General features: G+C 39.0%; 1 protein-coding gene across 1 annotated transcript in view; it reads right to left on the reverse strand.

Annotated features, from left to right (window-relative positions):
• Positions 1-3086: 3086 nt before the first annotated feature.
• Positions 3087-16093, reverse strand: part of ntrk1 (neurotrophic tyrosine kinase, receptor, type 1) — a 48888-nt gene continuing 35881 nt past the window's right edge. The window contains exons 14-16 of the mRNA XM_040031051.1: positions 12711-12951; positions 10048-10206; positions 3087-4422 (exon numbers count right to left, since the gene is read on the reverse strand). Coding sequence (XP_039886985.1) covers positions 4237-4422; positions 10048-10206; positions 12711-12951 — 586 coding nt within the window. The 3' untranslated portion in view covers positions 3087-4236. The remainder of the gene's footprint in view (positions 4423-10047; positions 10207-12710; positions 12952-16093) is intronic.

Raw genomic sequence — 16093 nt, forward strand, 5'->3', positions numbered from 1 at the left:
TGAAATCTAACTGAAACTGAAATGAAGTGAAATTTAAAACTACAATTTCTCTATTTATTTGATTATGATTTGTAGAAAGAGACAGTGCTGCTCAGTTTTCAAAGTATATTTTTTTGTGTAATTCAAGCACAAAGCGGCGAATGCCAGTTGGTTCCAGCAGATTTAAGAGAAGCTAATATCTCCAAAACTGGGCCTGACAAATGCAAATAAATCGTATTGCGGCCCCCCTTTTTTTTTCTCTTTTGTTCCCAAATAATTTTCAGCCTTTTTTTTTTTTTTTTTTTTTTTTTTTTTTTTTTTTTTTTTTTTAACAAAAGGGGGGGAAAAAGAAATGAGCTGCAGCTGTTGTTATTGTTGTTTTTTTTATTTTTATTTTTTTTAAAAAGGCTATTTTGGATATTTCTCACTTAAATTAATCTGACAATTCATTAATCAGCATATAAGGTCGCATAATACTGTTATATAATACAGGATTGAAGCTGGGTCTTACGTTACTAAACCTCTCAGTTGTAGCACTGATGCTCGTCGTGCTTGTACTGTATTAAACCCATTGTTGAGCATTTTTATGGGACAGATTTACATCATCATTACTTCATCATCACAGTTTACACACGCATCTTTTAACACTCGTGGTGGAGAAGTTGATCAGAGGGGAAATGTATGTGATATTATAGGACTGAGGTGTGTTACAGGTCCATGTCGGACGCTGAAGTAGAAATGTCGGCGGCGAGTGTGTAGAATCACAAAGCGCACACACACATTTATATTAGAGCACTTGTTTTTAAGATATGTTCGAGGTCAGTGTGCAGAGTATAAAGTCACATCTTCCTTTCCATGGCAGACGCTGCCATCAGTGTTCCCTTGTTTTATCTCCTCCCCTGCCAGGCGTGGATCAATTTTATTTTCTCTACAGGCGTCATCTTACAGCATTCCTCTGTTTCACCCTCTTCATTCTTGGAATTGCATCATTACCGACTTAATGCGATTCTACTAGACTTGTCTGGAAGCCTTTTCTTCTGAGCTGGTGTTTCTCTGGGGGGAATTTTCGTGTCATCTTACTCATTCGCAGCCGTTTACTGTTTGCAGACGTGCCAGAGTTCTAAAACTCAGTCATGCTCACGTCATCGATTTTTGTTTCAATCTGCACTTATTTGACCAACGTATCAATGATTTCTCCAGACCAGATCACGGTTACCCTGAGGGCGATAACAGCCGGAAAAGTGAGCACTTGTGGCATTTTCTAAACACTTTATGGATGGATGTTGAGTGATGTGAAGCGCAAAGACAAGAGTAGGAGGAACCATTGAATTTTTAAAAAAGAGGGGCAAAGTTATTGGTGCCTTTTTTTTAATGTTTTATACAAGTTTTTCTTTTGATACAAAACAAACAAACTACTCTTGAAATGTATAAATACTTATTTGTTCTTTGCCGTGTGTAATTTGTAATTTGCTGCTTTGTTCTACTAGATTTGTGTAATAAATGAAATCTTTTATAAATGGAATTATTGTATGGAGTGATATCAAAAAGCAAACTTTTTTTTTTTGTTATTTTTTTTTTTAAGTAATCTGATTTCACTTAATGTAACAGTGGAAACGGTACACAAAAGGACTTCCCACATTACCCAGTAATCTGTTAAATATATGCAACTCGTCACTGTGTCTTTATTCACAATTTTTTTTGTCTTTTCTCGATGAATGACTGCAGATCCTCACTTCAACGTTTGTTGGAATCAGAGCAGTGTGCCTGACTGGCCAGCAGAGGGCAGAACAGTACAGCAAACACATCCTGTTTAGTTTGAGCCCTTCGCTGCCGTCTCTGCTGAGCAGCCTTTATCTGTAAAGAAATGAACCGCAGGCTCAGAGGGAACGTTTGTCTGCAGGAAAAACCAGCTGCTGGACGAGAAAATCTGCAGACTTCAAAATGTATTTTGAGTGTTGTTGTTGGAGTCTCAAACCCCCTCACAGAGGTGATGCGTTTGCTTTTAAAAGCCTTGAATTGAGGGTCAATAATAATAATAAGACCTTTTTAAATGTGGGGATGTGAAATAGTTGTGCGTAGCCATTTGTAAGTGTGAATATTTTTAATCTGCAGATTATCTCACGTTACTTCTTCTCAGGTTGTGCAGGTTTCTTCTGCTTTGGTTTGATTCACTAAATCATTTCTCTTCCTGTTCTCTAATCTCTCGCTGCAGGATGGACGGTAAAGCACGTTGAGTGGTTTATTATTAGCAGTAGACCAAAATGAATCGGCACCACCATTATCATGAAGAAATAATTACCATAAGAAATCAATATCCTGTATACAAGCATTATATGACTAGGTGGAAGATTGAAAAGGAAAGTATCCTGCTGCAAAGCTCTATTAGGACTTCCATTTTAAAAATGGCCTCATTTCCAGCTTTTATTATAGTCATATTCCACATCCAACCAAGGTGGAGCCTCGAGTGCTTATTAAAAAGGTTCATTCTGAAACCACAAATGGAGTCCTTAAGGATAACAGGGACAAATACTACAGAGTGTACTAATCCTATCTCCCCAGAATCTGCTTGTAAGACACTACAAGAAACAATGAGCCAGACACAGGTCCAAGTGTTTTTCATCCCCCTCCCGGTACGCCGGAGGAGGTCGAGAGAAAGAAGGGGATGATAGCATTACTCACAATCCATTACCACTCCCCGGAGGCGCTCTGCATACGAAGTGATGGAGCGAGCGAGGGAGGGTGGTGGTGGTGGTGAAGGAAGGGGGCAAGGCAGAGAGACGAAGAGAAAGAGAGAGTTGGGTTTTGGAGGGTGTTTGTTTGCTGGAGGGCCCGCGGTAAAGCAATATGAAACTTGATTATTCCTTTTCAATAACCGTCTGCTGAGCATCCCGTGGAGACGTCGCAGGTTGCTGATTAGTTCGTCAAAATAATAGAAGGCTCTTGAATAGCCTTGTTAAGATGTCTAACTTTAAGTACAGACAGGAGTCCAAATCATTGTTCAGTCTGAAGCATACGATAATGATGGATTGACTGATGCAGAGGGATGTTCCTGCGAACACTGCAGCCTCGTTTTTTTTAATCAAGTTTGTTTATTTTTAAGGGCAGACAATATACAAAGTGCTGGAGTAACAATACATGAAGATATATATATATATATATTTTGTTTTAGACATTAATACAGAGTATATACACTCAGTATGTACACTTAAAGGCATCGCAGGGGTTTACACACCCTGTCTTTCACCCTCTCAATGCCCCATTTGGTGGAATGACAAATGTTACGGTGGTGGGTTCACCTCCAGTTTCACTTTCAGTGCCATCTGTCCTTCTCCTCCTGGAGTCTCGCTTTAACCCATCTGTTACCTCTCGGGGTGTCACCTCCCCACCAGCTTGCCCCCTTACCAAATTTCACTGCAGCACTTTGATTCTGAAGGTCGTTACAGTAGCATGTTAAACATGGCTGATCTGTCCAAAATCTGCTCCTGAGTGAGACCCAATAGCGGCCGCAGGCTGAAAAGTCGCTCTTTGGAAGTTCATATTTGACAGTAATTAAATGTAAACACAGTCGTTGATATACCAGGAAACGTTTTCACCGCTAACGTCTGACATCTTGTTCTTCTTTTTTTCTTTTTTCTGAAAAATATTCATATGATACACTCAATCTGACACGTGAGAAACAAACAAGGTTTGGCTGTGACTATCTTATATACATCAATGAAAGCTTTTTTTCTTTGTTTTCTTAATAACCCTCTATATCAAAACTTATCCAAAATCAGTGACGGTACTATACAAATGACTATCTGCTGTACTAAGATCTGTAAAACGAGTTTTTGCTTTCTAAACCAACACAAGCACGTCAGCTAAAAGTCATTTAAAATGTGTCGCAGCTCAGCTGATGAAGGGACTCCAGACACCATGTGGCAGTAGATTCCCAGCAAGAGCCTATGCACAGTTATTTTAGTTCTTATCCATGCACGCTCCTCCATCAGACTGATCCCACCTCAGATAAACATTAAACACTTTGGTAAACATGTGACAGGTTTCCAGAGAAGGACGGGGCAGTAACCAGTTAAGGGGTCAAAGTCGAGCTAGAATGAGGCAAAACTGCAGCCAAAAAGGTCAAAGCAGATGTTACTGCCCACGAAGCATCACAGCTGGAAAAGCAGAATGCAGTTGAACTTAAATGAGTAACAGACTAAAGTTTTATATCTCAAATCAAAAATCCAACCTCCCCAGCCTGGTTGGCCCTCGGCCCCTCTAGCCCAGGATATCCAGGTAAACCGGGGGGTTCTTGACCAGGGCCAGCAGACGGCTGTGGATGTCCTTCATGACCATCCTCTGCTGGGGCTCTCTCTGCCAGCAGCCCTGCATCAGCAAGTAGACCTCCTTCGGGCAGGTGCGTGGCCTCTCCAGTTCCCGTCCCTGCGTGATGCATTCAATGGCCTGTGGAGCAGGAGGGGAAAATACATTTTTTAATGGCCAGAATAAAAGACGCATTCTTAATCTGTTCTCAGGGCTTCTGTTCACATCGTCTTATTAACGGGCTTTCTAATGGAGTTAGAGCCTACCAGTCCTTTATATCTGAGTCTGATCTAAAAGTTTCACATCAAAAATGAGCAAAACCTTTTTCTTCAGTCGTTAATGTTGAGCAGGAAGCAAAGTCTGCAAATGAGAGAAGTTTGACTGCCATAAAGCCTGAAAGGTTTTTTAAATACATGCTTACTGCTGTAAAAAGGATCACCTTTTTTAAAAAATGAACCAAAATGCAACTTAAAATGTAAAGTTTGTTAAATTTATTTCACACACTGAGGACAAGAAACCAGCTTCTGTATGTGAAGGTTCTGCGTTGCATTCACCCATCCAACACAAAGCACAACAATGTGATTGGTCCATTTGTTGTTGTCAGAAGAACAACACAGTGACGTCGCAGCATCATCATCTTTTAGCACCAGTAATTCACTCAGTGAGGGCAGTTTTCTTGTAAATCAGCACCGTGGATCCACTGGCTGCATCGACTCGCTTCCAGCACTGAACATGAAACAAGAAAGCTAACAAAAGCAGCCTGATCGGATATTACAGATCCCATTCAGAAGAAACGTGGGGTTAGAGAATTAATGAATAACATGCTATTAGAATAGTGAGGTGGGCAGGTGGTGGATGTTTGCAAAAGTCTACAGCTGTAAAGCAGGAGGGAGAAGTTGTTTACAGCAAAGTTTAGTTGTTGTTTCTTGTTTATTAGTTTCTATTAAAAAAGAAACAAGCGGTGATGACATGTACTGAGAAGTTTTTTTTTTATACAGATAAAAAATTAACCTGTCAACATTGTGAGGAGGGCAGAAGCTATAATATCTTTTTATATTTATCTGTCCAACGCTGATGCAGCTCTGGTCTTGGTTTTTATTTGTTAAACCAAGAAAATCTTTCTCTGACAGTCACGGCTTCACCTGAATACAGCTGAGGATAACAATTATCTGTATGGTGCTAAAAGCACTAAAAACATTTTAAACTCTAGCACTAAGTGTCCTTGGTACTCCCTCCAAACCTCAAGCATGCAAGCACACATTTAGTCTCTAAATGAAATGTTTATGCTGCTCGGTTTATTGCCCAGGATGACAAAGCATCGTTCCTGGAAAGACACGCTGTTTGTTTTTTTAAGTTTAGTACTTCAAAGATGCGACGCCCTTCTGTAGAATTAGAATAGAATAGAATAGAATAGAATAGAATTCAACTTTATTGTCATTGCACATGCACAGGTACAGGGCAATTACTCCGTACTAATAAAAGTTGACCAGTGAGGGTCGTCAGGAATCTCTATGTTTGAAGTTATTATCTTTGTAAGGATGCTGTTAACAATATTAAACATGGCTGTTCATCGCCAGAGTCAAGTTAAATCCTATTTTCAGACCTTTATTTGGTCAGAATGTGAAAATAAGTTCGGATGTAAAACAAACAGAATGCAGCTTTAAATCAATGAAAGCTTATATTTAATTGAAAATACAACTGAAAGTGCAACTCGTATCAGCTGCATCACCTCATAGTAAGCGTTTGTGAGCTGAGGAGATCAGATTCTGTATTTCTGAAAGTTAAATGTGTTTGCTCTCTGTAGGATTTGAGCTGAAAGGAAAGCAGCCTTAAAGGATCCATCTTGGTGTTTTAAACTTGCATTTGTGGGTGATGTGAAAAACTGTGTTCACCCACAAAGGTTTTCAGATATTTGCCACCTGAAGGTCATTTATTCAGCCTCGTCACTTGCAGAGACTTCTCTGGATTCTCTGAAGCTTTAATAATAACAAAAGACAGAGGCATGTCATTGTTAGGCTGTGAAACTATTTTTCCACACACGTCATTTACACAGCACTGAAACTCCAACTGATGGAGAAAAGGAAAGATTCTCCTCTGTGAGATGTATCCTTGCATTTTATTTTTTTAAACACGTTACTGTCATCAGATTTAAATATTTAAATATCAGCATTGAATGCTTTGTAATATATAGAGTCGGGGGTTAGATGCTTTGGTAGTCAGTGATAATAACTGGAAAATAAATAAAGTAAAAATACCACAAAGTAGAAACTTACATTTGAATATAGTGAAAGGACCATAAAGAAAAAGACTATTATTCAGTATTACAGCATGGATGTGTACCTGCATGCTGCATAACTGTATACACTGCCTGAAAAATACAACAGCTGATAGACTGATGTTTATAAAAGTTAGTAATAGCAAAAACATTCAAACAAAAAAAACCTTTGAAGAGTGAGATAAATGTAAACCTTATAAAGCAAACCTTAAAAGAGCATGCAATAGATTCATTCACGGAGACTTTCTGAACCACCAAATATCTATGTGCTGCACCAAGGACAATATGTTTTAATAAACAGCACAATAACCTCACTATCTACAGATTCACAAATATGTGTCAATTAGCCGTGACCTCGGAGTCAAATGAGAGCCACCGAAATATGAACAACCTCCAGCCCCGACACTAATCGCTGCAATGACTGATTCAGTTCACACACTGTTGTTGCTTAGTGGATACATCACTGTCGAGGATAAGAGAGAGGATTTCACTGTGCTCTGCGACTCTCTTCTTCATTGTTAACCTCGGCCTGATCCGGTGATCACGAGAGGCCTGTTGCTGCTCAGCCACTTTGCACCAAAATGGCCTATCAATCAGAACGCAGACTCATGCTGTCCGCCGCCGTCACAGCCTGTCACGTCAGTATTCTGGGATGATTTATTTCCACCACTGACTTATTAGGCAACATGATAATTTTACCTGTCCTTCATTGGACGAGACGGATTAGGTTAACGAGGTTACGGCTCATTAGCCAGGGGCAAAAATGAAAGCCAATGAGATTAGAATCGAGTGCAAAGGAAAAGTGATCTACCCTTCTCTTGAAAGGAGAGAGGGCTACAGCCTGTAATAGCATCACTGTGGTCACAATGGAGTCCCACTTCTTGGTGCTTGAGCTGAAAAGGCTAGACTGGACCGCCCTTAATTACTATGAATTTATTGATTAGTTTAAGAGCACCGGGTAAAGTATCTGAGACTGTAGTGAAAATGTTTTGTTTTGCAAGTTTAAATTATGTGAAGGCACCAAAACATTTCAGGCTGCTATTTACAGAAGTATTTGCATTAGCGCATGTTCAAGAATGAAGTTACTTCAAGCTGACTTCATTTATTAAAAGAACAAAAGACTCAACAAATTACTTACAAACTCCACACAACAGTGAGAAAAGTTCTTTCTTATGCTCTGATTAAACTTTATATAAACATTGTCTGCCTTTTTTACATCTGCAAGTACGAACCACCACGCAAACTACAATTAGCTTGACTAGCTTGTTACCTTGTTGTTAGCTCGTTGACTAGCTTACCTCGTTTGCTTGTTAAAAAAAAGTGTAACAAAGGAAAAGTAGGCTGTCAAGTTGTGCATAAGTGAAATTTTTTAAAGATTTCAGTTAACTATTTTTCTGTATCCTACTTAATGTTGCTTGCTAGTAGCCTATATGCTATTAGCAGAACAGTCAGAATTTAAATTAAACATGTTTTCCACACCACTCATGCAGTTTGTTTTAATTGTTTTTGCATCATCTTAAGTTGCATCAAATTAAATAGGTGAAATCAAGAAATGTAAGCACAGTGTTGAACTCGAGGCTAAAAAAGTGAAATACTAAAGCCTGAACATGCAGCAAGGAAGCACTCTGCAGAAATCTGGACCTAGCAACTCTTTCTGGGCAAAGCTACATACATTTACACAAACCACATAAAAAGGATATCCAGTTTATGTCCAGCAGTCGTGCATAGATCATAATCCTTAAAAATAAAGCAATCAGTGAATCCTTGAGGGGTAATAACTGCAGTGAGTGATTTTTCTTTCCTACAAAAACTTTCACATATCATTTTTGGAAACATTTTTAACATTTGGTAAAATTGCTCATTTGAAATCCGACGGAAAATTAGAATGGAGGAGTGATATGATGTGCATGTCTGCATATAAAACATAACGTTCAGAAAAAACCACTGTGAACTGGACGAGACTGCCCAGCTACATTCATGGCTGTAACTACCGGTAGCTATAAGGTTACCAAAGTCTGGACCTCAGTAATTAACAGTAAGTAAATACTGTATATTGTCATAAATCATGACGTGAGATGGCTTTTATGCATGACTCAGTGAAATGATAACTGGTTGTTGTAAGTATAAGGAGTGAATCAGAGACACAGGAGAGTCAGGGCCGGTAGCCTTCTCCTTTGTGCCATTTTAATTTTTTTTTTTTTTAAATTTCATGGTTTTATATTGTCTATAAAACATATAAGACTTACTTTTCAGTCTGACATAAACTAACACTTCAAAATGTGAAACCTCTCCTTGACCCGGGTCCAGACCAAACAACCAAAGTCTGGGAGGGACTTTAGTCCAGATCCAACTGAAACTTGGTTTTTACACTACTACACGATATCATACCATGACAGCAAATCAAGTTTGTACTGAAATAAGGTGTGTTGACATCAAAGTCAAAAAACTACTCAAAGTGACACAGCTCACAGGTGTTTATGGCTGAGTGAGAGAATGCCATAGACATCATATAAAGAGGAAGGACTGGCGCTCTATGATAACCCCACAGGTGGAGGTTGTCCCACCCTTGACCCCAAATGAACCAATTAATATTCATGTTGCTGCACTGCGCATTTGCACATTAGACTAGTTTTAACAGTGAAGCTGCAAACATCTACTACTTCTTGTTAATTTAATAAATATTTATTTGGTTTATTGTATCCATAACACGAACCAATATGGAATCTGTTCAGTATTTTCAGAAATTAAGCTTTTTTGGTTATGGTATTTTAGGACACAGTCACCACACTTTCTGAAGCTTTTTCAATTAAATTTGAAGGTCATTTTTATATCCAGGTGACCAATTAAAATTCCATTCATTTAGATTAAAAACTATGTGCTGATTAAAGGCTAACTGGTGCCATCAGGCACATGCCCATCATCAGAACAGTCAGTGTGAAGTACAGAGAGCGCACAACCCATGTAGGTAGAGACAGCAGGATGAAGGTACGTTGCTTTAAGTTCTTCACTGCACTGCGGTGTGAAAGCAAAGCTAACTGGAACAAAACTTTGATAGCACTTTCTATTAAAGCTTAGTAATAAAGTGGTAATAGTAGGGTAAAAAGGCAGAAACAAGAATGATATAATTAATAATAATTTGGTAATTTCTAAGTTATTACGACTCAATTACAAAGTAATAATCAGTTAATAGCCACAGTTTTGGCCCTTATTATCTCATTACATAAATGTTAGTGGAATATTACTGTAACCACTGTTGCTACCATGATATTACTTTAATATCAACTGGTCTTACTTTGTAATTGAGGTGTAATAACCTTTACCGCATTATTACACTCTTGTTTCTGCCTTGTTACCCTGCTATTAATACATTATTACATGCTTGTATGTGCCTTGTTACCACGCTATTACCACATTATTACCAAGCTGTAATAGAAAGGGCTACCGAAATTTTATAACGCAATTTTATAATGTTTTTTTCCACTGCAACCCACCTCGCTATTGGACAGCTGATACCATGGCTGTTTCCCATAGGTGAAGATCTCCCAGAGGACCACGCCAAAGCTCCAGATGTCGCTCTCCGTCGTGAACTTCCTGTACATGATGCTCTCAGGGGGCATCCAGCGGATTGGGAGCATTGTACGTCCACCCACCTGAAGATAAAGAACCGAATACTAAGTGAACTTTAATTATGGAAACCTTAATTAGCTTTGTTGATGAGATTAAATCTTAAATAGATTTTCCTTTTCACTGATCTTGAGCTGCTTATTACAAGCTGGGAGACCAGCTTGAAATCAAAAATAGGCAGACTGTTTAAAAATTATTACAGTAGTTTCATGCAAAATAAAAAAAGGAAAAGAGATTAACCGCCACAAAAATAATATTAGATAGTCTCTTAGGTTGTAATTTTTATTGCATTTATGAGATCTCAACATGCTGTTAATGAGTAGAACCCTTTCACTGGCACGTGAAAACAGGAATGAACCTTTCTCACTTCTGAAAAAAAAATCCTGCTGTAACAGATTTGAGCGATTTTCAAATTCTCAAATCCCACCAAGGGGAAGCAACATGAAAAAGTCCAGTGCTATTATTCAGCCGGTTTGACTGTAGTTTTTAAAAGTACACACTCCACAGTCTCTCAAAGCTTATGCTGCGATTTACAGATCCAAAATGCACGACATACTCTGCTCCTGCAGTTTAAATCGCTTCAGGAGAAGACAAAGCACATGTGCTTCTTATCTTAGTGTATTTTTCAGAATATGTATTATGTAGCTTAATCATAATAACCCATTAGTCATTTTTAACAGAATTATAGTTGATTAGGGCATGGTTTTTCTCCTTAGACAACATCATGTTTTCACCCTCACACAAGAAAAATTGAAATATCTCTTCTTACGAGACTAGAGAAGTTCAATATTAGTATTTGATCTATAATACTTCAAAGTACGAATCCAAAACACTGAGTTCAATAAGAGAAGGAGTGGGCCTATTATACCTATTCATTCTCCTCTCTGAGTTTCAGACAGTTTTTTCTACTCCCGGTTTGTTATGATGCAGCAGAGAGCAGGTGTTCCAAATAGCGGTCATCTCATGAAAAAAGCTCTGGCCGTGAACACAGAAGCCCGAATTACCTGTTCCTGCTCAAATATTTGATTTGGGTGAAGCAGCCAAGCGAGCTCAAACAGTTGCTTTCAGGTAGTGGACGAACTGGTATAAGATTTGAACTCTGAATTGTGTTAAGCTGCTTTAACAGACCCAAGGATAAATGTATGAAGATGAAAATGAGGATAATAAAAGTCAAATAAAACAGTACAGCTGTGTTTACACATGCACTGCAGCCCTCACTTTTCAGAGAAACACAAGACAGAAAGGAAACAATCTTTAACCTGCAGCCTCACTTGTCTGCGTGATGTCAGATTGGGAATTCACAGCTTGTGAGTGGTTGCACTGTTTCCAGATTAAGTATTTCCAGTACCGAGAGCAGATCAGAACCCCTGCTGTGTGTTACATGTGATAAAGGAACAGCGCACCTTGATTTGTTTCAAATACATTCACACAGCAGCAGGATAACAGCAGTCTTCAGTTGGGTTTTTAAAAATATATCTAACTATTATTTTTATTGTTTCATATACTGAATTAGAGCTTTTCACACTCACATATTTCACAAGATTATAGTCAAATACTCAGAGTGACAACAAGGGTTTTGCATCTTTAAACTTTTGGCTGGAAGAATATAAGAATATCTTTTGGCTGTGTATAAATGATGGCCATGATGGCGCCCGTTGTTTCAAGTCAAGTCCTGTTTCTAACAGTTCAAGCTGAACATTTGCTCATCACCATCGAAGCTTTTGTAAATCACTCTTGATGAGTTGATTGCTAGCGCTACCATCGTTTATTGTCATTTTTCACTTTAATGGTGACCATCACCTACAAAATTAATATCCTTATATTCATTAATGGCTGAAAATGGCAACATAATAAATAAAGATATCAGGAAAATGTTCACTGAGGCCACAAGGTGAGAAATAGTTTCACTTTCTCACAGACTTCTTTACCGCTTTAACTTCTCTCAAATCCGCTGGCCATTAAAGAATGTAGCATTAATGAACTTCCACACTGGAACTTCCAGTTCATGCTAACCAGTTAACAGAACTACAGTCTAACACATGCAGGTTTGTGGGGGTATGTACGAGGGAAAAAAGACCCCCAAAAACACAGATGAATTATGTATCATGTAAAATGTATCAAATGAAATCTCTGGGATTCTAAAGAAGTGGAAATCTGGTTTCACTTGTGGAACCAGAATATTATTTGCATGATGTGTCCTCCTGTTGCGACCCAGACTGCAACAAAGAGGGATTAGCCTGGAAACCAACAATGGAGTAATTGCAGTTTGATTGCATGTATTCATGATACGGTTTACATACTTCAAACTTCCTGTCGTTGAAATGTATTAGATCGGCGTCAAACAGTGTTGTTTGCAGTAAACTGAAATAGCTGAAATCTTGCTTTTAGTGACAAATACGTCAGAGCAGATAAAACAGAAACAAATGGCAAGGTAGTAGTGAAGTAAAGGAGTAATATTTCTGTCTTGTTTAAATTTACAGTCCCATTAAGAATAACAGTCAAGTATTCCTTTTATGTTTCAGCCGTTTACCCGATAGTAATCTGTGCTGTAGATGTCTCTGGACATGCCGAAGTCTCCGATTTTGACCACCAGACCCTCTCCAACCAGACAGTTGCGAGTTGCCAGGTCACGGTGAACGAAGTGCAGCGATGCGAGGTAGACCATGCCTGAGGCAATCTGAGCAGCGATGTGCAGCATCTGAGGGAGAGTGAGCTCACCCAGCGGGGGCATCTTGGACTCGTCCAGGATGTGAGCGTCAGGGCCGTGAGCTCTACAGGGGGCACAAAAAGGACACACAGCTGCTTTAATCCACATCCGTTGGTCTGAATTTATTTTAATATTTTAGCTTCATCAAAATGTAGGAAGATCGCAAGGTGAAAGTAAAAATACCACAGTTTCAAAATCTACTCAAAAGAGTTAGCGGCACAGTGTACCTAATGCATCCAAAGCAAATGTTTTGGTCTGCGTTACACTGATTTATGTGGCATTATTAGACCGTCGATACAGATGCACAAGTGTATAAGCAGCAGTTTATTGTAGCTGGATGAGACAGAGGTGGATTCAGCTTCTTAGTACACAAATAATTAAGTTCTAAGATATTGGGGGTGGGTTTGAGTGCTTTTCAAAACAGTCACAGAATGAGGCTGAGCAGTCGTGAGACGATTAATGCCATCGGTTCCAAGGAAACACAAAGTTCTGCATTCACTGTGTGGACTTTTCTCTTACTTATATAAAAGATTCTGAGAAGTTTAGAGAGGAAAGGAGTGCACATCTGAAAAGCACTACTCTTTGCAGAAGGTCACACGGAAATAGGTTGGGGGCACTGATATAATCTTTAACAATGTGCTGCACAGTTTTAAAAGTGTCTTTAATGTCAAATCTGAATCTGAAAAGTAATTACTGCTGTCAAAGTAGAGGGGAAAAGTAGAGACAATTTAGTAAAAAGAGTATGAAGTGGATTTACACAACTTGGGTATTTTCAAATAAAAAGTGTATTTCGTTATTTTCCAGACTAAGAGAACAACAGAAAAAATGTCATATTTAAAAAAAAAAAACTGACTAAAGTTGTCAAGCAGCACAGGCACAGGGTGACCCAACTTGTTTGAAGGTTGTCTAGTCTACAAAAGATTTTATATTGAAGTAAGCAGGATAATAATATTTACATGAAGTGAAAAGGTACATTATTGATACCTTCAGACAAATTTATTCTCTGCATTTGATCTGTTTCAGCAGTAAGTCTGTGCTTTACTGCCACGTAAAGAGCGACTTCAGGTGTCATGCTGCAAATGAGACACCCTAATGAGACTCCTTGTTTATAGTCATTTCTGCTCATTAACTATTTGATGACCTATTTTCCTTTTCTCTTGAAATGAATACTTTATTAAATGCACTTTTTCTGCATTAGATGGGAACTTCTGACCACTGTGGACCGTAAACTGAATGAACTCGACATGCTGTGATATTCTTCTCTGTTGCTGGTGGCTGTGCAGGTTATCAAACACTTGAATGAGCAATTCAGGCTTTTGTATTTTTTTGCTGTAACTATGGCACCAACCTTGGGTGACCTGAAGCACGATGACCTCAGCACGCAATCTGCAGATTGAACATTTGTGACATATACGAGCTCTCTAGAACTCCCCAGACATGGTGAGCACGACCACACCATAATAAAGCCATTTAACAGTGATGCTTAATCAAAAACACAAGGCTTATAATACGCCTACAATTGATTTGCAATAATGCAATTCAGAGATGCAGAGTGCATTAACTCTTCATGGTTTTCGTGGACCATAAACACCCACTCTCACGTCCAACTCCTGCCTAAATGAGCAAATCACAGCTGATGTGTCTCCATCCATCCTAATATCTCTCCTCTCCACTTTGTCCCCTCCTTACAAAGGAAGTTGTCTATACAATCACTATTAGTTTAAAAGGCAGGTGGCAGGGTGGGAAAGCAGCTGCATTGTGGGGTCTCTCGGACATCTCACCCATGCTGTCTGCTGAAAATGCGATTTCCATCCCTTCGTGAACATATATCTCGGGAAAAGTCTGTCCGCGCGCCTCTCTGTGTGTTTTCATTTCCAATCTGCCTCCTGTGGAGGACACCTGGCAGACAGCATCAGCGCCGTCTGCTCTAATCGTAGCGTCAGATGGTTGCCCAGGTGCCAAGTGAGCGCTATTCAGCACTGACCCTTCTCCTTCAGCTCCCCCCAGAGGTTTGCAAAGGTTTTTTAAATGATTGAAAAACAGATTTTGAAGCTCTTCTGTCACCATGTTATGCAACAATTCAAGTGTTATCATTTGTTATCATTACCTAATTTGCCACATAACCCCTTCTCCAGATAAAAAAAAAAATCAGTTCATTGCACAGTTCAAGGACTCTTCTCTATTTCTATCCAAGTGCTAAAACACTTGGATAGTTGGTATTCACTCTCATTTGAGATTATTGATGTGAGGACTTCTTATAAATAATAAAAACTGACCCATGCCTTGACATGTTGTGAGTTATCCAGGAGATTCAGCTCTTACAGTTCTCTCTCTTTGTCTCTCCTTCAGTGTCTTCGGTTACTTTTCTTGTGATGGTACGAATGTTTGGCTTGAGTTCTTGTATGTCTGTGTTTTTCACTCATCTGTGAGTCACTCTTTGCCTCCCTGGGTAATAATTTGCATCTCTTTATCCATACTGTAAATTTACAATGCTGTTTTTACTGGTGGTTTGCTATCACTTGTAAGGCACCAGTGGCTCACCTAAGGGCCCTGGGAATGGTTTATATACACAGTGTTTTATGTAGAGTATGCAATTTTAATCAGAAAACATTTCTTCTTCTACAACACTCACAGTCCCCCACCCGTCACGCACACAGTAACAATTATTTTCTTGTCAGCAGTCACTCAAATGAATTATGTTGCTCTCAGTTGTTTTTACATCACATTTGATAAAAACCACAGTTTTTTTTCACATTATTGTTCCAGCTGGTAAAAATCGAACCATGCAGCAACATCTGTGCGTGAAGAAATGAAGGCACCGCCAGAGCGGCAGAGAAACTGCAGTTCCTCTGATGGACACTTGTCATGTCCTCATGTGACATTGGTGCTTTTCGGGGCATTTTAAATGCAACAATCACACATAAGTTTGCTCACTTTGTGGTTAATTCTAATAACAGACCATCCATGAAGTCTTTGCTCTTGTTTTGGTGAGTTAAACTCGAGTACTGTATTTTCTGTGTTACGTAGCATTAATTAGGCAGGTATCCTTGTTCAAATAAGTCATACTATTTTTTTTCTTTTGCTGATGAAGCTGAAATCTTTGCTACATTCCTCTTTTATGCAGACATTTTTGGATCCAATACCAAGCTGCACATGCAGGATTTGAATGGAAGAGGCAAACAGGCTAAAAGTACTGAGCTAATTTA

The sequence above is a fragment of the Simochromis diagramma genome, unplaced genomic scaffold, assembly GCF_900408965.1.
Source record: "Simochromis diagramma unplaced genomic scaffold, fSimDia1.1 OVJJ01000361.1, whole genome shotgun sequence".
NCBI lineage: Eukaryota > Metazoa > Chordata > Actinopteri > Cichliformes > Cichlidae > Simochromis > Simochromis diagramma.